The sequence below is a fragment of the Nyctibius grandis genome, chromosome 2, assembly GCF_013368605.1.
Source record: "Nyctibius grandis isolate bNycGra1 chromosome 2, bNycGra1.pri, whole genome shotgun sequence".
In the NCBI taxonomy this organism is placed as follows: Eukaryota; Metazoa; Chordata; class Aves; order Nyctibiiformes; family Nyctibiidae; genus Nyctibius; species Nyctibius grandis.
In genome coordinates this window covers 119,326,712-119,350,761 of record NC_090659.1, presented here as the reverse complement: position 1 = coordinate 119,350,761, position 24,050 = coordinate 119,326,712, and the positions used below count along the sequence as shown (strand labels likewise).

Below are 24,050 nucleotides of genomic sequence, written 5' to 3'. Positions count from 1 at the left end.
TTTTTTTCAGATTTTTTTTTCAGACCTTTGAAATTCTCAGAGATTTAAGTTTCCTTTGGTAACTAAGGAGAGGGCAGATCAGGATTCAAGCACTAGCAAATTAACCTCATAATTCAAGGATTTCTTTCTGAAATCAAAACTCTCAAAATAGGCACAATGAGGGTTCCAAAGGGAAAAGAATTTCACAACAGCACACAGATGAGAGAAAAATCTTTATATGTGAAGTCATGAAATGTTTTTTAGGCACGGAAGGAAGGCCAGGATTGCCGTCTCTAACCACAACATGCCCCATAACCTACTGAACTCTTCAGCCCTGAGTTCTACTCGGAGGCCCACTGCTGCAGTTCATCTGGCACCTCATGAAGGAGTTGCTTCCTGGCTTATTTAAGAATGACCTGAAGATGAAAATCAAGGGGGCTGGCACCTGCCTGCACCTGAGACGTACTTCTCCCAGACACTGTATTCTGGTTCCACACTGAAGGTCCTAGCTGATTATTAAGGTGGGTTTTTTTTTCCCCTCCTCCTAAGGTGCTAGTAAAACGGGGGTACTGTTCTCAGACCTAGGAGGGCCTACGGCATTGCTGCAGTTAACTTTTGAAATGTCACGTTACAATTTGCAAAGCTGTTGCTAAACTACTACCTGGACAGGAAGAGAAGTCTTTCTGCTTTTTTTGAAAGTAAAAAACGCTGTTGCTGTGATTTAAAAATATTTTCTGTCCCAGAGAACTAAAAAAATAGTTCAATGAAGTGCAGAAAATCACCACTCGTCTGTGGAGCTGGGTATGCAAACGCTTTGCATTGTCTAGACTATGGCCATTCCACCTCCTCGCTCTGCCTGCCCCTCAGCGGGGGTTCACTCCTCAGCGCAGTCTCACAAACACTCCTCCAGGGCTGCAAGCTGGTGTTTTCTTTACTTTCTTTTTCTCTTTGCAAGGCTTGGAGATGGTCTCAGCTTCCTGAAACAAAGGACATCACAGCCATTAAATAACAATCAATCACTTAAACCTGCTACCTCATAAGACAGGATTTAAAAACATACAGCTGTAAGTAACCCCAGAATGTTGTGTTCAGACTGAAGCAGAGGGCAGAGCATCGTCCCAGGGCACGGGATGACAGTCACAGCAGGGTAAGATTTGAAGGCCCCTTGGTTGTAGCATTCAGAGCAGAAGTTTTTGAAAACAAACCTGCCTCAATAGAAGTTGTCTCCAGTCCCAGCTAATAAACCTAATGCCCAACTGGAGTTTGTAGGTTGCTACTGGTGAAAAAACTTAATACAGCCACTCTTCTACCCTAGAAATGGGGCACCCTACACCTGGAGTTTTAAACCTGCCAAAGGAGTAGAATGGGTAATGTCTTAAAGTGAGCTGTGGAAGCAGAAAGTGGCTTTTATTTCAAAGGTGGAGCCACCTGGCTGGCCCGAAGGTCTCAGCTGCATGGAAAAGATCAGTCCCAAGGATACAGTGGGATGCAAAAAGATGTAGGAGCATCACAGCACGTATATGGTGGCAGGGAAAGCTGGCACAGGCTAAAGGAAAGGGGAAAGGCCCAGGAGGGCAGGAATGGTTCAGAACCAATCCTGCAAGAGAGGGCAAGAGGAAGAAAGCGGGGAAGGGGGATAGTGGGAGGTGGAAAGAACTGTGCAATGCGGTCATGCCAGACCACGTTGCGTTGCTCAGGCACACGCGGGCATGTGAGAACATGAGGTATGAAGCCAGCACCCTGGGCAAGTGTGTGACACAGGGACCTGAAGGCCTGGCTGCTTTGAGTTGCAGCAATTGAATGCCATCAGCATGCCATGAACACGCAGCCCTGCCCCGTCAGCCTGGGGTCAGGTGATGGCAACAGACGGACTAAAATACTGGGACGGAAATTCCTCTGCTCCGAGGACGTGCAGTGCAGTCCACAGCTCCTGCTCCCAGCTGCCTGGGGGTGACATCACCTCTGCTCTCAAGGGGCCTGCAATGCCCTAGACATTTCAGTGGCCAAATCCACGCACAAAAGTGAGCTCTAAACGCTTGTTTCCTGCTCAGAGCATCCATCAAGCATTCTTCCCCATCACACTTAGAAAATGACCATTATCTAGTTGGGACACTCCAAGCACCTGGGCCTCATTCAAACCTGGCTGAAGAAGGCCATAACATTACCCCTTTCATCCAGCAACGCAATCTGGCCTCCAAGAACTATGTCAATGTTTCCTGTGGAGCACAGGCCAGCTCCCCACTCCTGCATGATTACCCTAATAATGAGCTTATAAAACTGTTTTCTCTCACTCCCTCTGGACCAGTGAATATTGCAATGCAGTGGTCCCACTGCAGAGCTGCCAGCAGGGGAATGAATACAGCTCAGTCTCAGAAAAGCAGACATCCTGCTGGTTAGAACATCCCCCCGCAGCATGGGTCTTCTCGGTTCCTCTAGGCAGAGGAAGGAGCTAAATCCGAGTCACCCACATTGTCAGTGACTAGAGTCTTTGCCTGACTTCTATACTGGTTATAGCAGGGCCCTACACACACAGCCAAGGTGGTGCAATGGTCGAGGAAGTTAAAAGTGAAGCACCAAGAACAGCAACGAACAGCCCAGGCTGGCAGGGCCAAGGGCCTTTTCCACGGGCTGTACCCTTGGAAGAACCAGCAGTGTTACTGCACACCAGTTCCCACAACCCAGAGCAGGAGGAATTCAGGTGCCTCACCCAAGGCTGCTGATGGGCTGGATGGCAAAGAGCTGAAAAACAGGGTCTTGACTGTCACATCCATTTGTGGGAGTTATGTGGCAGGGCAAGGTCTGAAATGCCAGCTCTCCTGTCCCCAGAGTTAGCATGTGAACTTCTGATCTACCCTCTAGATCTTATTTTTAAAAAAGCTACAGTTTTTCTGTCTTTGCCTGCTAAGCCAATCAATAGCTCCTATCTGCATCTTCTTTCCTGTCAGCTGGCGTGATAATTATGATGATTGTTGTAGAAATTTTCACATAATTGTTGTAGAAGTTCTCATGAATTAAGCAAATAAGAATCAATAGAGATGAAATAGAATTAAGAATAGAATAATAAATATATCTGAATAAACACAGGTGGCTTTTCACAATCCATGAATATTGTTCTCAAAGCTCCTTTGTATAATCCTGACCTATGACTGAACAAATCATCAGTCAAGCTCAATGAGTAGCTAAGCAGAAGTAGGCCTAGAAGTATTAATTTCTGATGATTCTAGTAAAAAGGATGTAATGTTAACCTTTTTGACCTTAAAAGAATATAGAATACTTAGAAATAAGAATTAGTAGAAATAAGGTTCTAAATAGACTTTAGCTATTTTAGGTTAATACTTAGGAGACGCTGGCAGTGGAAACCAGACTCCGGTCAACCCGGATCAAGATGGGACGCTGATCACAGCAAGAACATCAAGGATGGGGTGTTGACTGAAGCCAAAGTGGAACCAGAAGATAAAAATCAGCTGACCAATGGAGAAGAATGGACTTCTGTGGACTCTTGACAAATGAAGAAAGAGGAATTGAAATAGTTAGTGGAATTTTAACAGAAGCTCGTGAGAAGTTTGTGATGTAACTACTTATTAGTTTCTACATAAACTGATAGTGAATTTGAGTCAGGGACCATTCACCGTGGTGGTGGTCCAACTCTGAGTCGCTTCAATAAAGAATCAGCAAACCTGGAGACCCGGACTCTGACAGTTTTCTTTAACAATGATAGCAGATGACACACGAGAACACTCACTGAAATCAGCCACTGCACACAGCAGTACAGTACTGTACTACAGTTCTCCACCAACTCACTTCCCAGTCTGGTGTGAAAGGGAGGAAAACAAACCAGTTCTGAGAGAGAGTTCTGAAGCAAAAGAAATACCCTACAACATGTGCTGCCATTGCTACAAACCGTGCCTGCTGGGGGTGAGGGGCTGGCACGTCGGGTTGACACCAGAAAGGCGGCCTGGTTAGAAGGGAAAAATTACTGAACGGAAGAAACTGCCTGCTGGAAAATACTGACAGAGAATGTATCTGCCAGGTTTGGAACTGTGAGCCTGGGAACCAGAAACATCCTTGAAAAGTGCAGCTGGCCTCTTTGAAGTACAGCTGTGGTACCTAGAAACCAGAGGCATCCTGGGATACCACCGGTAAGTGCAAAAACAAGGGACTGTAAAGGCAACTTATCGTCTGAAATGGTGGAAAATAGTCTGGAAAAATAAAAAATGGGCTGATGATAGAAACCTCATCATCTATTGGCTGTTACAGGTGAAAAGCAGAAAATCAGAAATATCAGCAGCTATTGGCTGCTTGCAGTGGTGGTGTCCTCCACCCTCTTACGTCTCTATGCTATAAAAAGGGCTTTATTTTTAATCCAAAGATCGAGCCTCTCTCTCTGACAACTTCCCATGCAGCACATACTTTTCCTTTCCTAAACAGGCTGAATTCTCCTTACAAACATTCTATGAGATCTCGGACTCTCACCAGGAACACCTGGCTGACTCCAGACTCTGTGATACGGATCATCTCTGAAGTGAGACTTGTTATTTTCTTGGTCCCTCTCTGGGCCCACTTTTGGGGTTCAGTTTGTCCTCCCCTCCTTTGAGGATGGTTGGGTCCCCCTCTGGGGTCAGGTTGTCCCCCCCTCTGGGATGGTATGGCCCCTTCTGAAATCTGTCTAATTCACTTCATACGAATATTATATGCGTGGCCAGCAGGTCGAGGGAGGGGATTCTGCCCCTCTGCTCCGCTCTCATGAGACCCCACCTGCAGTGCTGCGTCCAGCTCTGGGGCCCCCACATAAGAAGGACATGGAGCTGTTGGAGCGAGTCCAGAGGGCCACGAAGATGATGAGAGGGCTGGAGCACCTCTCCTATGAAGACAGGCTGAGAGAGTTGGAGCTGTTCAGCCTGGAGAAGGCTCCAGGGAGACCTCACAGCAGCCTTCAGTACCTGAAGGGCCCTACAGGAAAGCGGGAGAGGGACTTTTTACAAAGGCATGTAGTGATCGGACAAGAGGGAATGGTTTTAAACTGAAAGAGGGAAGATTTAGATGAGATGTTAGGAAGAAATCCTTGACTGTGAGGGTGGTGAGACACTGGCCCAGGTTGCCCAGAGAAGCTGTGGATGCCCCCTCCCTGGCAGTGTTTAAGGCCAGGTTGGATGGGGCTTTGAGCAGCCTGGTCTAGTGGAAGGTGTCCCTGCCCATGGCAGGGGGGTTGGAACTAGATGACCTTTAAGGTCCCTTCCGACCCAAATCATTCTGTGATTCTATGATTCTATATATCCTTACAGGTAATCAATCATAAGTATGTCAGCTGTTATATTGTTGGTAATTTTGCTTCACTAATGCTAAAGTTGTAGTAACCTCTCATAGTACACACCTACTTGGTTATTGCTTTAATATTGATTGTTACCATACTATTGATTGATACTATATTATTGGTTGCTAATAGTATTTTGTAATAGCTTGACACATATATATATATATATTTATATTTGCTTTATTTATCATAGGTGGTTTGTGGTATTATACTTGCTGGTCACGATTTCTGTGGTATTTGTGGGACTCTGTAATAAAGTAGAGAAACTTAGAGGATAAAAGCCTGTGTGTCCTTGTGTATTACAGAATTCTACAAACCCACGGTTGCGATCCCTACACACCCACAGGCCACGTAACCCTTCAGGTGGTGACAACACCTCTCCTGAAGCACCAGTCCAGTCTCAGATACCAGCTACTGGCCAAGATGAACTGTCAGTCACTGCATAAGCAGCGTGGAAGTACTCAGGGATCAGTCCATTCCCTTTTGTTAATACGAAGATGAAGAATATCGATGCGAAACTGACGTCCTTTCACGGCAGAAGCACTGTCAGGACACAACAAAAGCTGCTGCTCATTTCAATGTCCCAACTAAAGGCTGCTAGCACATTTACTCCAGTATTTTCTAGCACCGTGCCTGGGAATCTTAGCAAGAACAAACATGCAGAAGCAACGGGCAGTAGCCTCTGTCCCACCCACCGGGAGAGTTCATGTGGCACTCACCAAGGGCAGAGGAGGGGGGACGTGGGTTTTCTCCAGGCTTTCTCTGAGGTGGCTTATCTCAGCACGGCACTCATCCAGCTGGCTCTCCAGCTTCTCCCGCCTGACTCGCTCATATTCCAGCTGGGCCTCCAGCTCCTTCACAGCCCTACCAAAAGCAAAGGAGACAAGCAGAGCATCAAGCGCATCCAAAGCCGCCATAGCTACTCCGCGTGGTCCTGAGCCTTTGCTAAGGAAGAGGTTAGTCACAGCAGAAAGCAGTGCAGTACTCCTCAAGCCAACCGTGCTGGTGTGAGCTACAGTGTGCTCCTGGCTCAAGCCCCTCTGTAACAGCTCTGAACAACTGTTTTTCCTTCTTCTTCGCTGTCAGCTGTGCTCAGCACAATCCGACCACGAGATGGAGACGTCCTCCCACACACCGAGCCAGAGGCTAGGGTCTGTAGGCTGTAAGCCAGGTCCATCTCCAGCTGCGGAAGTGCCCAAGGAGCAAAAAGGTTAGTATGAAACAGAGAAAAAGCATAAAACTGGGATTCTGGAGGGGTCAGGGGTGGCTTTTGTGTTTACATCTGGTTCCTCTACATCCTTCCTATTCATTGGCTTAGCCACAGATGAGAAATACTCAAATGACAGCCTGCATGGGCAAACTGAAGCACTGGCTGATACACAGTTGCACAAGATCTCATCGGTCACACCCACAACAGCTCCTAAATTAATTGAGATTCCTGGAACTGTTTAGTTGAGACATAATTCACACATATTCTTATTATAACAGCAATTGACCTCAGCAACTGAATCATCTGGAGTTGAGCTGGTTCTCCCCTGCATCAGGATGAATTAGCACTGCTACAAAGACGGAAGATTGCTAAAAGGAAAAGGGAGACGTCTGCCCTGTGGATTCAAACAGCAAGAGCTACCGCATTGCCCCGACTGAACTACTCCTGCCTCACGCAGCCCAAACCTACCAGGCAGCACCAGCCTTACTGACTCTGTAAGAATGGCCTGTGCTTATGCAGGGAAATCAGTGCTCGAGGGACGACAGGCTGACTTCTTGCATGCTTCAGATTAATGAGACACAGCTCCAAAACTGTGTGGCACACATACAGTGGTAATTTTTCCATGCAATGCAGCCTGGTCAAAGCACGGTGCAGTGGTTCACACCAGGCTCCTTACAGCCAGAAAACCTGGACTAAAGCAGAAATCCTCAAAATCTACTACAGTGGCCTTCCTGAGTGGCAATTCCTGCTTTTCATCTCGCAAAATGGTGTTGTCATGAAATATTTTCAAATAATCTGGTTTTCTGGCATATGATACAAGCACATTGGAGTTTATCCACAGGTAGGTACCCTGAGAAGGGTATGTAGGTACGCTGAGAAGCGGTATTTCCATTTCAGAAGGCCAGTGTGGAGCTAGGGATACTCTCTGGTCTCCATAGATGAGAGGGACCCTTCAGAGATCCTCACTATTTTTCTAGTTTATCTGCACATGCCACGGAAAGCAAAATCCCTTAAAGAGCCTTATCGGAGCCCTCTGATAGACACTGCTAGCTTTTGAGTAGCTGCTGTATCCAAAATGAACTCTAATTTCTGCCATTAGTCAACAGTGACTTTTCCATCATTGCTCTTACCTTCTAATCAACATCTGAGCTGGTCACCTTACTCCTTCAAAGCCAGGAGAGATGCTCCTATAGAAGTGAATCTCATCCTGAAGTAATTATGCCCTGAAAGTGCCTACATGTCTCAAAGGAGTCGAAAAAGGAGTTCAAAGTAACTAACTTGGATGCAGATATCTACACTTCAGACATATCAAGTTAAGTAAGATGGACTTTCAGCCTGGGCTGAGTCAAAGGGTCATCTGGAACCAAAGAAACCCCGACCTCAGTTTCTTGGCTCATATATGGTTGTAAAACAAACTACTCACTTAATTCCAGTCTGTGACATTTATTACCTGCTCCAGATCTACAGAGACTGGTAAGTCCGCTGTCTTCCGGATGGCATACAAGCCAGAGTCTCCTCTCAGTGACCAAAGACAGACATTGGTTTGGGGTGGCCCAAGCACATAACGGACTTGGTTATCTACAGAGCCTGAGAACACTGGGTAGCCAAATCTTTGACAGGAGGAGGTAGAGCCAGGGCTGTCTTTTGGATGCTGCAGTATTGTTTAAGCTCTAAATCTTTGATAGGCAGAAGGGCTTTTCTTTGAAACTTAGACAGTCTGCCCATCAAATCACCTGACCAATCTAACAGAACCATTTAATTTAATAGGGACCCTGAGAATTAGACAGACATTATGAAAAGTGCTTCACGTGCAAGGGCAGGTTTGCTGAGATTTCTTTTTTCTGTGGTCTGGATATAAGCTAATGCTTTCTTGAACATAGAAATATATTGCCCTTGACACAGAAATGTAGCAGGTCATTGAATAATTTCTGCTGTATACGCACTTCCATCCAAGCCATGTTAAGACTAATGCCTTTTTTCAGATTTACTAAAGTGCACACATGTACTAAAGTGCACACAGGGAACTGCTAGAGAGAGTCCAGCGCAGAGCCACGAAGATGATTAAGGGGGTTGAACATCTCCCTTATGAGGAGAGGCTGAGGGAGCTGGGTCTCTTTAGCTTGGAGAAGAGGAGACTGAGGGGTGACCTCATGAATGTTTATAAATATGTAAAGGGCAAGTGTCATGAGGATGGAGCCAGGCTCTTCTCAGTGACATCCGTTGACAGGACAAGGGGCAATGGGTGCAAGTTGGAACACAGGAGGTTCCACATAAATATGAGGAAAAACTTCTTTACGGTGAGGGTGACCGAACACTGGAACAGGCTGCCCAGAGAGGTTGTGGAGTCTCCTTCTCTGGAGACATTCAAAACCCACCTGGACGCGTTCCTGTGTGATACGGTGTAGGCAATCCTGCTCCGGCAGGGGGATTGGACTAGATGATCTTTCGAGGTCCCTTCCAATCCCTAACATTCTGTGATTCTGTGATTTGGCATCCTCAATGCAAACAAAACAGCCAGGACTTATCAGACCTACTGCACATATGCTGCAGGAAAACCTGAAGGCAGAACAGATAATCTTGCACAAGCACAAGAAGTGTGGACCCATCAAACTTCTGTGTTGTGCTGTGGGGCTGATCCTGGTAGTAGAAGTCTACAAATGGTCAGACAAATTGCTGAAGTCCATTTCCTTTTGGCCTGGCTGAAGTTGGTAAGTGGAAAAGACAGAATGGCCAAAGCAATCTGAGTGTAAGTTAGCCTTAAAGAAGGGTTTACAACAGGCCTCACAGAGTTAAACATTAGCAAGGCAAGTTAACCTTACTTCTCAGCTTCCCTTTCTTCTTTTTTCATCTTCTTCTCCTCTTCAGTGATTCCTCCCAGCTGTCTGTAGTTGCTGTAGGCAATTTCTAGAAGTTGCTGAAGTTCTTGAATCTTGTGATAGGCCCTTACTGTAAGACAGAGTTCTCCAGGTAGGTAAAATGCATGGAGAAGACAGTCATGCTGGAATCCAGTAGTCTGGAAAAGAGCCTCACAAACACAGAGCAGAAATCACGCTGCTCAGCAAACACCTGACACCCACGCAGCAAACAGATCTCACAAACAAGCAGCAATCCAATATGGTTTCACCAACACGGATTAAAACAGCGTAACAATAATGTTCTAATTGCCCTCTGCTATGCTTTCTAATTTTCCACCATTTGTTTCAATGCTCAGTGGTACAGGTATCCTGTCAACTATCTCATCTTACAACAAAACAGTCACAGCAGTTGGCAGAAACTGTAACTAGGACTATAATGTCTTGAGACCATTTTTTTCCAATAAGGAGCGATGGAAAGACAGTGCTTACTGCGTGCGTTCCTTTTCTCTGCTTTATCCAGGGTTAAATCCTCTTTGCTATCTGTACTCCCTTCCACACCATGTCTTTCAAAAAACTTTGTGTTGTTTGCATCTAGTTCTTCATCACTAGAGTTACTGTCTCCAGTTCTTCGTGTCAAAAGTTCCACAGCTGCCAGCTGGGCAAATCTGCACAGAGAAGAGTTAACCGACACTGAAATATCCCCATGATCAGGAAAAATGCAGCCATGCTCCCTGCGTGTGATAGAAACTCTCTGAAACTCTTCATGTTCCCATTTATCAGAGGGGGTTGCAGGATTAAAGGAAGCACTGGTACACAAACCACAAGCAGCTAATCTGCTTTTTGTAATATTCTGATGGCATGAGCTCTGCCTCAACGGAATCTTATGACAATGACTCCCACAGCAGAGGTACCTTTTCCTTTGCAGGTTTTCTTAATTGAATCTTATCAGAAACTGTACTATTTTTATTAATGCAAATATCAGCTGGCCTTCGCTAGTTCTCATTTACTTTGTACAGCTGGAGCACACTGGCTCATAACTTCCCTTTTGCAGATCAGCTAGTTTTCATCTTTTATGTCTGATCTCGCTCAAAAAAAATTAAGTGAAAATTAAAACTTTTTACAGCTACAATACAGCTTTGCTTATCACTCAGAGCTGGAATTCATGGGCCAGATCGTTCTTGCTCCATTACTAAAAATCAGGAGTAATTCCAATAAAGCTGACATGATATCGATATACAAATAGTCAGTAAATAAATGACAGAGCTATTGGATATATACTGCTACCTCTTGGCTACATCCTTTGGAGTGTCTCCAGCGTCATTTGTAATGTCACAGTCAGCTCCCATTTCAATCAACCACTGTAAGCAATGGATATGCCCCTGTCCAGCAGCTAAGGGAAGGAAGGTGCACACAAGTCAGTTATATACAACTGAAGTGTTTCAAACCTAAAATGTGCCCCTTTTGTCATTATTTGACATGCCAGAGGTGGGGTTCACTAAGACGCTACAGAGGAGATAGATAGATACTATTTCAAGAGAAGCCTGTATTTCAAGACGCTCAAGTCCCATGGGTACACGCAGTTTTGGGGAAGATCATGCAATGTGGTTTTGTGACTCTAGTTCCAGAAATTTACTGGCAACTCTTCCTGAACATGAGTTAAACTAAACTTGCTCAGTCTTATGCACAGAGTGTGAGACACACAAATAACTGCTGCCTCACACTCTCTTGCAGTAAGAAGGCCTGTATGTCATAGATTTGCAGCAAAGCACTGTCACCTGTCTCTAGCTCTGGGCTCCTGTATATCAGACACAGCTGGTTGCCCCGATCTGTGGTGTGTGGTGCTGTCTCATGGAATAGGAGAGAAGCCCAGGCTTTGTGCTGGAGCTACAGGTACGTCATTTCTTGGGCCAGACACTCAACGCAACACTTCCCAGCTGCAGCCTAACACAACAGCTTTGCCTAGTCATAGGATCTGGCATGGCTACTGCTCATACCACATGGTGCCAGGAATGATGTCTCACATATGGAAGACGGTATTTGGCATGTCTAGCTGAAACCTGTAAGCTGTTTTTCTCAAGGAAGAATAAATCCATTTCTTGACAGCACCCCTTTGGCTGTTTGCCATATCTGTTTTCTTACTGAGATAAGGAAATGAAATTACAACCAGCCATAGTATTTCCCCATAACACCAAAACTGCATGTAGAGATTGGGGATGAAACAACTGTAGGTTAGCACCATTCCAAGAAAAGAGGGTGGGAAAGAATGTAGAAAACACTTTTCAAATCACTACATACCAACTTTTATAATTAGAGCTTTAATTATGTTTTTAAAAATTCTACCTTTTATATTTAATCAAAAAGAAATGTGGGAAATAATACTGTTAAAAGCATATTACAAGAATCCCTCCCTCGTTCTTTCCTCTCCTATTTCTTCTTTCAGACATTACTGTGAAACCCCCAAACACAAGAGGGACATTTTTCTGTAATGCCAGCCCTCCACTACATATCAAGGTGATACCAGAAGTTTACCTTCCTTTCACAGTGTACTACCGAATGACTTTGTTGTGGTTTTTACAACCCATCTCCACAGTACTGGTATGTTCAGAAAATACAGGCCCAGGCCACAACAGAGATCATTCCTACAATGTTTCTAAAAGTCACATCTCGCCTGATAAAAAAAACTAGCTAGTTTTCAGTTTAGATGTTGTTTTCTCTTTAATATAAACTCTTCTTTCTTGACTTCAGCTTGGTTATTTTGTTTTTAAAGTGACACCTACACACACATACATCACCAAATATGTTTTTCAGGGTTGCCCTTTCGAGCCCTCAGGAAATGAGTTGCTGTTTTTTATGAAGTTTATCTGATGAGCAGCCACTTGAAAAACTAAGTAAACAAGTCAGCAACAAACAGTAACAAGCTGAAACACAGATCATAATTACTGACCTTTGTGCATGAGAGTGGATCCCTTATCATCCCGCTCATTAATATTGATTACTCCACTTCTCACCAATCTTCTAAGCACTAACAAGTCCCCTTTGAAAGCAGCACCATGGGCTGGGAAAGCTAAAACTGAAAATGAAATGCAAATGTTTCTAAACAGATACCAGTAATTCCATTAAACATGCTCATATTTGTCTCTTATGGCTTGCCTCTCTCATAGCAACTTATGCATGGGCACTTCATAGCTGTAGTTAGCAAGGTTAATACACCCTTAAACATGTAAATGCAGCTGCATAACTAGCACTGTTCATCACAGACTTGACTAAACATGTCTTGGGTTATGGCTACAGGCATCTTATACAGTTAAGAGATTAATTTCATAAACCTGAAATAACAAGTCTATCTTTGTTTTACAGCTGATGTTGTATTAGTGGTGATGACTGGAGTCAGTTGCCTATTTTGAATTCCATAGTCCAACCAAATATATAGACTATTTCACTTCTCCTTGCTTAAAAACTACCCATACAGACAATTTGATTTTTCTAGTTATTTTTTTATAGACAGGGAGTACTGACATATATACATACATGTATAATGAAAAAAGACTAGCAGATAAGGACAGTAAGTGCCTGGAAAAAGTAGAGGTGAAGGTGCAGTTCTCATATCCTTGCTCTGCTGAACGTTCTCTTTACAGACCTTGCCACACTTGCGTCCTTCAGCTGTTCTGACTGCAGTGGTATTGCTGGTCCCACTGAACCTTCATTTCAGTGGGACATTTTCAGGCTAAGCTGCTATTCAATGTAAGTAAAGGAATCTGAGCAGGCAAATCTGAAAACTTGTGAAAATTATACAACTCTTCTGAATGTCTACTGGAGTCTAAGAAGAATATGGATAACTCGGTATTCATAGTGCAATATAGTGTGACAAGTTTTTATTTATAATGGGTAAACCCAAGACATTTATAAAATCACACTGAATATCCCAGTCTTTAGCTATCAGCAAGTGTAACAAGTATTGAAAGGAGGAGCTCTTCCTTATATTGGTAATTTAAATGCTCATACAAGTTTTCAGAATCAAGCATTTCTATAGAATTACAATGCCTATTTTAACAGTATCTTGATTCATACTCACCTTCCTGTGTCTCTGGATGCTCCCCCTCTTTTTCCACACCATCAATATATTGCAGAATATTATCTTTATAGAACCGTTCAGCCAAGTCCCTTGGAGTATCTCCTTGGTCATTCCTGGCTTTCAGTGTGTGCATGACACTGGCCATTTTACTGACCAAGAACTTAAAGCAATGCAAGTGTCCTTCCATTGCTGCCAGGTGAGCTATAGCACAAGGTGAAACAAAGCATGTTAGAGCAGAGCTCTGCTGCCCACCAAGAAAGCAGTGCTCCCACTACCAGTTAGATCTAGCTCATCTACCAGCACTGCAGCCATCCAACACTGCACAACCAGTGGGAGCAGCCTCAGTTGGATAAGGGATGCTCAGCTCCTATCCAGGACAGAGTTCAGCTCTATGCAAAGGAGGTAAGAGAGTCAAGGACAGGATCTCTGGATATGAGGAGCAGCTGAGGGAACGGGGGTTGTTTAGTCTGGGGAAAAGGAGGCTGAGGGGAGACCTTATCGCTCTCTACAACTACCTGAAAGGAGGTTGTAGCAAGACGTGGGTAGGTCTCTTCTCCCAAGTAACAAGTGATAGCACGAGAAAAAATGGCCTCAAGTTGTGCCAGGGGAGGTTTAGATTGGATATCAGGAAGAATTTCTTCACCAAAAGGGTTATCAAGCATTGGAACAGGCTGCCCAGGGAAGTGGTGGAGTCACCATCCCTGGAGGAATTTAAAAGCCGTGTAGATGTGGTGCTTAGGGACATGGTTTAGTGGTGGACTTGGCAGTGCTGGGTTAATGGTTGGACTTGATGATCTTAAGGACCTTTTCCAATCAAAATTATTCTATGAATCTATCTGTAAAGAGGATTCCCTGGCAGAGCTGATTGCAGGCACCAGCACAACACTGCCAAGAGACTACTGAGCACTAGCTAGGAGAGTGTGCTGCTGGAGTGTCATTTTCCCCATGAACACAAATCTCATTCCTCAGCAGCTGTCTGATTTCGCTGTCCTAGGAATGCTCATTACAGAGGGCCAGCAAGGGGTGCCCTTGATTAGGAGTTAAGGCCCTTTCTGCTTTAGTTTCTGCTTTAGGTGCACCTCTGCTGTGCACCACAAACAAGTTGCATCACACCCTGTTACCCCACCTATAAAATGAGGACAGTGACATTCACATTAGCAGGTAAAGCATTTGAAGGTACATCCCATGACAGAGGCTTCCATTCATAGTACTGTTATTACACATTTTTTCCTTCAACTGTTGCAGACAGTTGCTGGAGCTGCTCCACCTCACCACAGCAGTGCTGCTTCCCTGCGGAGGGGGGCAAGTGTTTCCTCCCCTGTCCTTCAGGTTATGCTGAGGTTTAGTTATTTAATACTACTAGAATTCTGGGCCTATAACAAAGTAAAAGGTATAAAACACATGCTCATTATTTTGAAATGAGTAGTATTCTCTAGTCCCATTAATGGGAAGAAGTTGCCAAATAAATGCTTATTCTGTGTTACCACTCCATGAAAATGCTCTGTAAAAGATGGCTGATGTTCTACAGGCAAAAGGATTAGTTTGTCTCCAGGTAAGAATCTCATTATCTTCATAGTTAATAAATAAGGTACCCAGGGCCAAAAATAACCATGTCATTTAAGTTAATTTTTGGCACATGCAAGTTCTCTATTGCAAACCATCCACAGCTTTCCAGAGCACGACTGCTCTAAAAGGTGATGGATGTTGGTTTTATGGCAGATAACAACACTTAGGTACAGACGATTGCTAAAATTTAATGTGACAGAATCTGAGCTTCACTGAAATCAGGGCAGTTTTTCCCGTTGTCTTAGTTTTATTCAGTGAGTTAGTTACTCAGGGAGAAGTGAAAAGAACAGGCAGCTTCTGAAAAGTAAGTACTGATTACTAGGCAGCTGGTGAAAAACTGACCAACCCTTATGAATCCACTGTCAGCTACCTAAAATCTCAGGGATAAAACTTCACCATTTGGGATGGAACTTTTTTTTTTTAAATCACGACTGTCCTGTGCAGAAAATGGTCAGAAAAGCTCAACGTTTTCTGCAAAGATGGCAAGGGGAAACTACCTTAAGGAGTTGTATTCTGTCTGTGTCTCTTTGTACAGTTTCAGTGAGATGCTGTGGAAGACACATAAAGGAATTTTTCACAGGTGGCTTTTAACCTGTGTGTTTCTTAGTAGGTAGTGCCTGACATATAACTGCCATACCGTCCTCAGGCATGCCGAGCACCTGCAGTTGAGACTAAAGCCAGAGAGTACTGTAATGTTAACACAAAATATGCAGCTTAATGCTGAGAACTTTGAAAAACCTTGTCTCAGGCATCACAAATAGGCAGTGGGTAGTTGCTATCCCAACTTCTGTTTCATCTCGCCTTTTATAAAATCAGGCTAACGCTATTCACTCTTCTCAAAGCAAGGAGTGAAAGAACAGCGTCTGTGAAAAACACAGATGTTGCACTACAATTAAATTAATATTATATTTAGAACAGGTTTAACTAGTGAGCAATAAAACAAGCACAGATATGGCCAAAAACTGAATAGAGAGAAAACAAAATGCTGAATTAATAAGCATAGCCTATTGTGTACGTTAAATGAGCCACAGTTCTTTCAAAAAATAGCATGCTATAGGTAATTAAAGCCTCTGCTGCAACACACACATGCAAAAGGTGCAGCCAGTTTTTAAGTTTTAGGTGTATGGCACTGCAAGCTCAGTAAATTTCTTTCGGTGTACTCTTCGGAAAAATTATAGCACTGTCCAGCTAATCTTGAAGCTCAAGTATATGAAGACAATTTAAGTTCACTTCGCTGTTTCAGAAACTGAGGAAAAGCTGGTCTGTACAGCACACCACTTCTGTTGATCTTTTACTAGCAATGTTCCAAAGCATTTTCTTTCCTTTGGATGATAATATGATCAAATGAAACAGAACAAAGGCTGGAAGATCAAGCTTCTGTAGATGTCAAAATAACAACACAAGTTTCTACCAACCAATATATACAGAGCATTTAGGTAGAACTGTGCTGGTATTTGCCATCTCTCCATAGAAGTCTGTTAGCAAGGAAGTGTTCCCAAATGCAAATAAAGCCACCAGGCTGCCTAACATCATGATCCCTCACTGCTAGTACACCAGATGTCCTGCTGGGATGCAAGAGCCTCACATCCTTTAACAAGACTCAGGTTTGCAAAACAGAACATAGATATCAGTTTAGTGGTGATTAACAGAGGGTAAAAGATTTTAAGAAGGGATTTTAAAAGGTAACTCTAAACAAGTTATATATTTTTAAAAAAAAGCTATTTGGAACAAATTATGTGACAAACCATAAGAAGGAAAATGCTAAAAAGAAAAGGGTGCAACGAGAACACAGGGTATGAACAATACCATTCAGCTTACAGAGGATATTGAGGCAGTGGCGTGGTAGGCAGAAGGACAGTTGCAGAAACTATGCAGAGCAAAGAATAAACACAGCCCATTTTTTGTGCTAAAGTGACTACGCTCATGATTATGAAAAGAGTACAGATTACAGATAACACAGAACACTGATATTCCAGAACTCAAGATGAAGAAATCACAGGTAAATAAGAACAAGGGTTTTACCCAATCAGTTAAGAAACAGTGGGATACAATAAACTACATATCACAGAATCACAGAATCAATCAGGTTGGAAGAGACCTCTGGGATCATCAAGTCCAACCATTGCCCTGACACCACCATGTAAACTAGACCAGGGCACTAAGTGCCATGTCCAGTCTTTTCTTGAACACATCCAGAGATGGTGACTCCACCACCTCCCTGGGCAGCCCGTTCCAATGTCTAATAACCCTTTCTGAGAAGAAATTCTTCCTAATGTCCAACCTGAACCTCCCCTGGTGAAGCTTGAGCCTGTGTCCTCTTGTCCTATCGCTAGTTGCCTGGGAGAAGAGGCCAACTCCCACTCCGCTACAACCTCCCTTCAGGTAGTTGTAGACTGCAATAAGGTCACCTCGGAGCCTTCTCTTCTCCAGGCTACACAACCCCAGCTCCCTCAGCCGTTCCTCGTAGGTCAGACCCTCCAGACCCTTCACCAGCTTGGTCGCCCTCCTCTGGACTCGCTCCAACACCTCAACATCTTTCTTGAAGTGCGGGGCCCAGAACTGGACACAGTACTCAAGGTGCGGCCTCACCAGTGCCAAGTAGAGAGGGACGATCACTTCCCTAGACCGGCTGGCTACACTATTCCTAACAGAGGCCAGGATGCCATATGAACGTGCCAGAATCCCATCACACTGGCACAGGCGCTAAAGCGTGGCACAAATTCAAAGAGGAGCATACAGCAGCTGAAGCTGCCTCCTGCTCCACCTGCCCTTCTCCTCCTGTGACCTCCATTGGCACACGCTCTCCATCACACACACAGGAGATGCTGCCCACCTACACAGTGCTCTCGACCAGGCTCAGCCTGCTCCCTGTTCCACCACCCATGAGCTCTGACCCTTGCCAACAGCAGCAGGAGGTGAATAGGATACTGTCACCAACAGATAAATACTTTGAATTTTATAAATTTCCCCATCACTATAAAAATGGAATAACTCTGTTGATTGCATGGAATCAAATAGCAAATGCTGTGGTGTGCATTACTTACAATTTGCTACAATTATTGTATCACACAACAACTGTAAACCGAAGGTTAAAAACATGTATGATTTATCCTGATATACCTGGGAGGTTTCCATTGTTATCCACATCATCTATACATGCTCCCCATCTAACAAGAAGCTGCAAACAGCCCAAGCGACCATGAAAAGCAGCATAATGAACAGGCTTCCAGTCATTCCTGTCTGAAACATTTACATTCTAAAACGAAAGCAGCAGGTTAATTCGCTCATTTATGAATCTGAGACACAAGACAAATTTTATAAATAGGAATCAGCTGTTCATTGTGTTAAAATACTGAAATTAAATCAAATAGCGTTTTTCAAAGTTCATACCACGTAGGCAGTTCCCATTCCAAGAGTACTTTTCACAGGCTCTTGGCTTTATTTAAATAACAACACATATAAAAGGAGCATTTTTTTATATAGTTCTGTCACTGCACTGGTCATTATTCCTTAAATAAGCACCTGAATTTTGTTTTTAAGTTTATGTCTCCTTTACTATAGAAGATTTGTACAATTGCAAAAAAGCACAACCACCACAGCACCTGATCTTCATTTAATGACATCCTCAGTGGAATGTGGTTTACTCACATTACTGATTCTCTCCAGATTATTGGATCATTTCCCTAATGCATCTTACAATAAAAAAATGGAAATTTACCCTAAAAATAAATTCACCAACAAGAACATACCAATAGTAATTAATCTACAGTCCTAAATCTCAGTTTAAGCTAGGGAGAGTTCTGTTTGGAAAAAAGATACCAGACTTTGTGGACAAAAGTCTCTCACCACTCCACTTCGCAGTACAGTTTGTAAGGTGTAAGACTGCCCATGGGCTGCAGCCAAGTGGGACGGAGTGCACCCACGATCATCTCGAGCTTCTGCGTTTGCTCCATTTATTAACAAAGCCTAAAAAGTGCAAAGCAGGAGTTCAGTTCACAAGCTGAAAAAGCAAACATTGCCTAGCAGGATGACCGGAGATGATCAGCAGGATAACTCTGGGCTGACCTCAAGGCAATGACACTACACAAAATAAATCTGTTTGCACAGATAGCGCAAATGAGTGCACTGGCTTTAACAAGAGTGACTGGATTCCAGACGTAAAGGCATCAAGATGAGATACTCATCGCTCCCTTAGGAGCTCTCTCAGCTGATCTTCATAATGAACTTGTCCAGACTGAAGGTTTGCCCTACTTACTTTTGCTTGAGAGTGAATATTTATACGTACCTGCATGCAAGCATCCTGACCTCGGATAGCTGCAAGGTGAGCTGCTGTCCAGCCTCCGACAGTGACGTGTGTTGTATCAGCTCCGTGCCAGAGCAACCAGTGAAGGCACTGCTCAACCAAAACCAACAGCTTTTGTTTAACTATTCGTATCATGTATCTGAGGCACATTTTAACTATAATTTATCACTCAATGTTCCATTTCAAAACAGTATCGGAATACTTCATTATGGAAGTATGACACCCCAAAGTAGGAGAGTCAAATGAATGGCAGAATTTAGAGGCAGAAAAGGGTGGGTAAGCAATCTGGTTTTAGGGTTGACAACATGCAGCATTTTCTTGACAGTTTCTGTGCATTCCAGCAACAGCACTGCACTTATTACTTCTTGAGTTTAGCAATAACTTTACATTCTTTCCTTTGGGACACGAATTTTTACATGGTTATTCATGGCCTTGTTGCTTCAAGGTTAGATTGCTGTAAAGATTGTACAAGGTGGTTGCAACAAGAAGGTGAATGTTGCGCTGAATACAGCAGCTCAGTCCTCCTGGAAGTTCAAAATATTCATGCAAGCACCTGATGCTTTCTCCATCAATATACAATGTTTTCATTTATTAAAATAAAATGTATTAGGACTGTTTCTGTAGAGAATGAGGCATGGGACAGGACACTGGTAAATAGAATGAACATGCTTTCATGTCACTTCTCACCTGTTTCAATCACCTGCAGAACACTTTACACATCTTACAGGATTTTCTAGGTGTTCCAAGAGAAGGGAAAAATACATTAAGGACAAAAGAAGGTCAGGAGGCTGGAAGGGAGATCATAGGGCACACTTTGCTCAGAGTAAGAAGATCACTGATTTTGTAAAATTGGGCAACTGTTGACTGTATAAACTGCTTGGGGCTTCAGAAAAGCAAAATGAAAACCTAAAATCCTGTACTTCTGCTCTCGGTGAATCTATTTAATGACAAAAACAGGCAAAGATTATCAATTTAGCTTGATCAAAGCTAGCAATTTTGTGTCCAGCCTCTCCTAAAGAAGACAACATTAACCTATAAAAACCTTGCTGTGTCTGAACACTAACATAATGCTTTACCTCCAGACTTCCAGAGTGTGCAGCACAGTGCAACGGTGTGAATTTGTGGACTAAATCCACCTCATTAATACCAGCTCCACTTTTTATCATCGACGCAAGCTGTTCTACATCACCAGCTTTCACTGCCTCATGTACACTAGTATAATTTTGCTTCTTCTTGACAGCTAGTGAGGAATAATAAAAGGGCATTAGCCAGTTCAGCAACATTTAAAAGATAGGAAATAAGTGATGAATCAAAGAAACATCATCGTGTCAGCTTCACAAGAACCAACCCAAATGTTGGGAGTAACCTATGAGATTGAGATTCCTATCAGCAGGAATTCTAAATCACTTCAGTTTGTCAGAAACAGAGCAATGTGCAAAAACCTGAGACAGCCATGCCCCCTCCTGCCCCAGAAAAGGGCCCAAAAGAGTAAGATCCAGAAGAAAGATGACAAGAAGCACAGCAAGGCCAGGAAGCAAAGCTACTCCATCTATGTATGTAAATGTTGGAGCGGGTCCACTCCAGCCCTGGCTCTCTTCTGAAACTGCAGGCATCACAAACTCTTTCATTCACCACATTTTCAAGTACGACACCAGGGAGGCTTCGCACTTGGGCAAACAAGCTCTCAGCCATCACCTCCCAGGTGCTCCACGTGTCCATGCTCCTGCTGCCGCCACCTAAGGACTTGGCACAGTGCTGCAAACCACACTGGAGGGCACCAGAGCCTTCACTAAGTGAGCATACCATGCAGTTGCTCTTGACTGAGCTACAAGGATCAGCTTCAGGACAAGCTGATGTCAAAATTAAAGCTGCCGTAGAATAACAGTCCTTTATACATCATGTTGGCAATCCTGCACTGCTCTCTTGCCGCAACCACAGCATTGCTCTGTCACAGATCACTGTTAGCAGCCTGCTATTTTGCTCCTACCAAAGTCAATAACATTTTCATTGACTTCAGTGGCACAGAATCAAACTCTACATGTAGAAGCAGTGGGGTCAGAACAAAAACATCCGTCACCAGGCCATGGGATCAAATAACCTGTGTTCTCCTTCAGGCCTTTCCACTGATTAAATATGTGACTGGAAACAATGGGAGTTACATATCCAAACCCCCTTGCAACATCTTGATATCTTGCCAAAACTTGTAAACAGAAATAAGTGATGTAAGTAGAACTAACGGCTGAGGGGGCTAACTTCAGAGAGCCAAGCATAAGAGGAACCTGAAACAATTAGTAGTCACCTTCTAGAGTAGTCATCATTCCAGTACCAAAATGCACTAACACTGTTTCCTAAGATTTCACGCTGTTAGAAGTCTTGAAGAGGCGGGCTGCTGTTTTGCAAGTCAAGCAAGCATGAAAATGTAAGTCTTAAGGTGTTAGTGCCTCAGCTTCTCCGCCTGTGGAGAAGAAATGGTAGTAGTAGTTAAAATTGTTGCACAATATAAAAAATATTAAAGAATATAAATGAGATATTGCATGAACATGTTTGTGATATATATGAAAAAGCCCTAAATACGATTAAAAACAGCCTTTGCAGTTTACCAGTGCCTATTTTCATGTAATCTGTAGCATGATAGTAGTGCTCAGGCAGATGTGGGGTTGCCACAGAGAAGACGAGAGGGCTGAAGCCGTTTCAATAATCCAGGCTGAGAGTAACACACCCTATGCTGTAACACACCACTTGATCTTGTGGCTGTTTATCCTCCACTTCCACCTCCCCCAGCTCAGCCGGCTGTATCGCTGCCCTGCACAAAGTGGCTTCAGGTAGGAACTGGGACTCCATCCTCCAAAATACTGTGTGAACCAACAGCAGCATAGAAACACAGAAGGGTTGGAAGGGACATCAGGAGGTCAGCTAGTTCATGTTTCCAAAGAATATTTAAGTATGTTTTGTGGTTTGAGTTGTTTTTTTAAACAGACAATATCACCAGGACACAATTTTCCCACAAGGGAGCCATTTCTCATTATACCAAGTGAGGGTTACAGACTTCAGCACAATTACACAGACTTACATCACAGGAAGATCTGGCCAATTACACTACTTGCCAAAGCACTAATGTGTTTAACACATTGTTCCAGTGCAGCAAGTTCAAGGTAATCCATTTTTTTTTTTTATCCAGAAGAAAAGCAAACCACAAGGCCCACCAGCAGAGTGAATTTCGATTCCCCTATCCCTCTGGAGACCTACAACTGTATGGAGATCGATGCCAAGTGCTACTGCATGGCGTCTTGGCGCAGGCCACCACGAACAAGCCAAAGGCAGCTTCCCTGGGACCAAAGTTCAGTGAACAGCTGTTACCATGAATTCTGTATAAAATATGTTGATTCTGAAAGTGAAGGATAGTTACCGTAATTTTAGTGCAGTTGTTTTAATTGAAACTGTTATCAAATGCTCATCGGACATTCAAAGAGAAAATTCCTTTCTACAAAGAATTAACTAAGCATTTTGAGATGAGTACCCGCCTGAAAATCATTAAAGAAATAAAGAATACAACTCAGAATGGGGGCAAGAGACAATTTTAGGTTTTTAAATACTTCTGTAACACAAAAAAAACAACAATCCTATACAGCACGTCCTGGCCGCAGCTCCAGGGGACGAGGGGAGGCTGAGACTGGGAAGGGCAGGCCCGGCCGGCCCAGGCTGGGGGGGAAGCGCCGCCTTTATGCCGCCTTCCCCGCATGTTTGGGGAATATTGGGCCATCTGGGTATTTTGTGGGGGTTCCGGCGGAGCCCCGGGTCACAGACTGGGGATTTCGGGCAAAATAAAATCAGCGGAGCCGGAGCTGCGAGAGCGCGGCCGCGGGCGGGCCCCGTCCCGCTCCCCGCCATGGCGCCGCCGCCCCGCCGGGCTTCCCCCTCACGGCCCCGACGGGAGAGGCGCCCCGCAGCCACCGCCCGCTGCCGCCACGGCGGTGCTTGGGGGGGGCGGCCGAGGCTGCCTCCAGCCTTGAGGGAAGGAAAAGGGGAAGGAGGAGCGCGGGCGAAGCGGTCTCACCGGCCGGAGAGGGAGGCGGCGCGGTGGCGGCCGTTGGCATGCCTCCCGCCAGCAGGGGCTGGGAGCCCGCCTCGCTCGCCGGGGGCCCGCCTCGCTGGCCAGGAGTCCGCCTCGCTCGCCGGGGGCCCGCCTCGCTGGCCGCATCCTCCTCCTCCCCGCGCTTCCCCGGGGCTCGCCGTCCTCACAGGGAGGAGGCAGCGGCGGCGGGAGGAAGATGGCGGGCAGGGCGGGAGTGGCGGCGTGTGCCCGGCGGGGGCGGGGGGCGGCCATGGCGCCTCGGTGGGCGAGGGGGGAGCGCGGGGCCGGGGCGGCGGGGTCCGCTCCCCCTCGGGCAGGGAGGGCTGCCCGGCGTGTCTGGAGGTCGGGTTCAGCCGTATGAGCTGCAGTACAGCTGCCTGTGGACGGCTGTAGCGCACGAGGGGTGGGAGAGCGGGAAAAGGGCGGCACGGGGCAGCTCCCATTGCCGGGTGGTGCTTTTCGGCACCTGTTTGGCAGCCCGGGGCCAGCGCCTTCACGGCGTTCCTCAGGGAGAAGTGTAACGAATCAGTATCCTCATCTCTGAAACCACCAGTGATGTATTGACCATGAGGTATTTAACCTGTGTCTGCTCTCTCTACCGGATAATCCGGCTCCAGTCCCGGTTTCTATACGTTTAACCCTCCCTCGCTGCACTAAGAGGGTCGCAGGGTACAAGGAGGGT

At 44.8% G+C, this 24,050-nt stretch overlaps 1 protein-coding gene across 1 annotated transcript; it reads right to left on the bottom strand.

The window, feature by feature from the left end:
- Positions 1 to 233: 233 nt before the first annotated feature.
- On the bottom strand, positions 234 to 21,627 carry ANKRD42 (ankyrin repeat domain 42). The gene is made up of 12 exons (XM_068423284.1): positions 21,596 to 21,627; positions 20,373 to 20,536; positions 19,279 to 19,386; positions 18,840 to 18,959; positions 18,114 to 18,249; positions 13,428 to 13,628; positions 12,300 to 12,425; positions 10,640 to 10,745; positions 9,845 to 10,020; positions 9,320 to 9,446; positions 6,010 to 6,154; positions 234 to 956 (listed from the first exon to the last, which is right to left on the bottom strand). Exons 1-12 carry the CDS (start codon positions 21,612 to 21,614, stop codon positions 861 to 863), a joined length of 1,524 nt encoding a protein of 507 aa, XP_068279385.1. The 5' UTR covers positions 21,615 to 21,627; the 3' UTR covers positions 234 to 860.
- Positions 21,628 to 24,050: the final 2,423 nt, after the last annotated feature.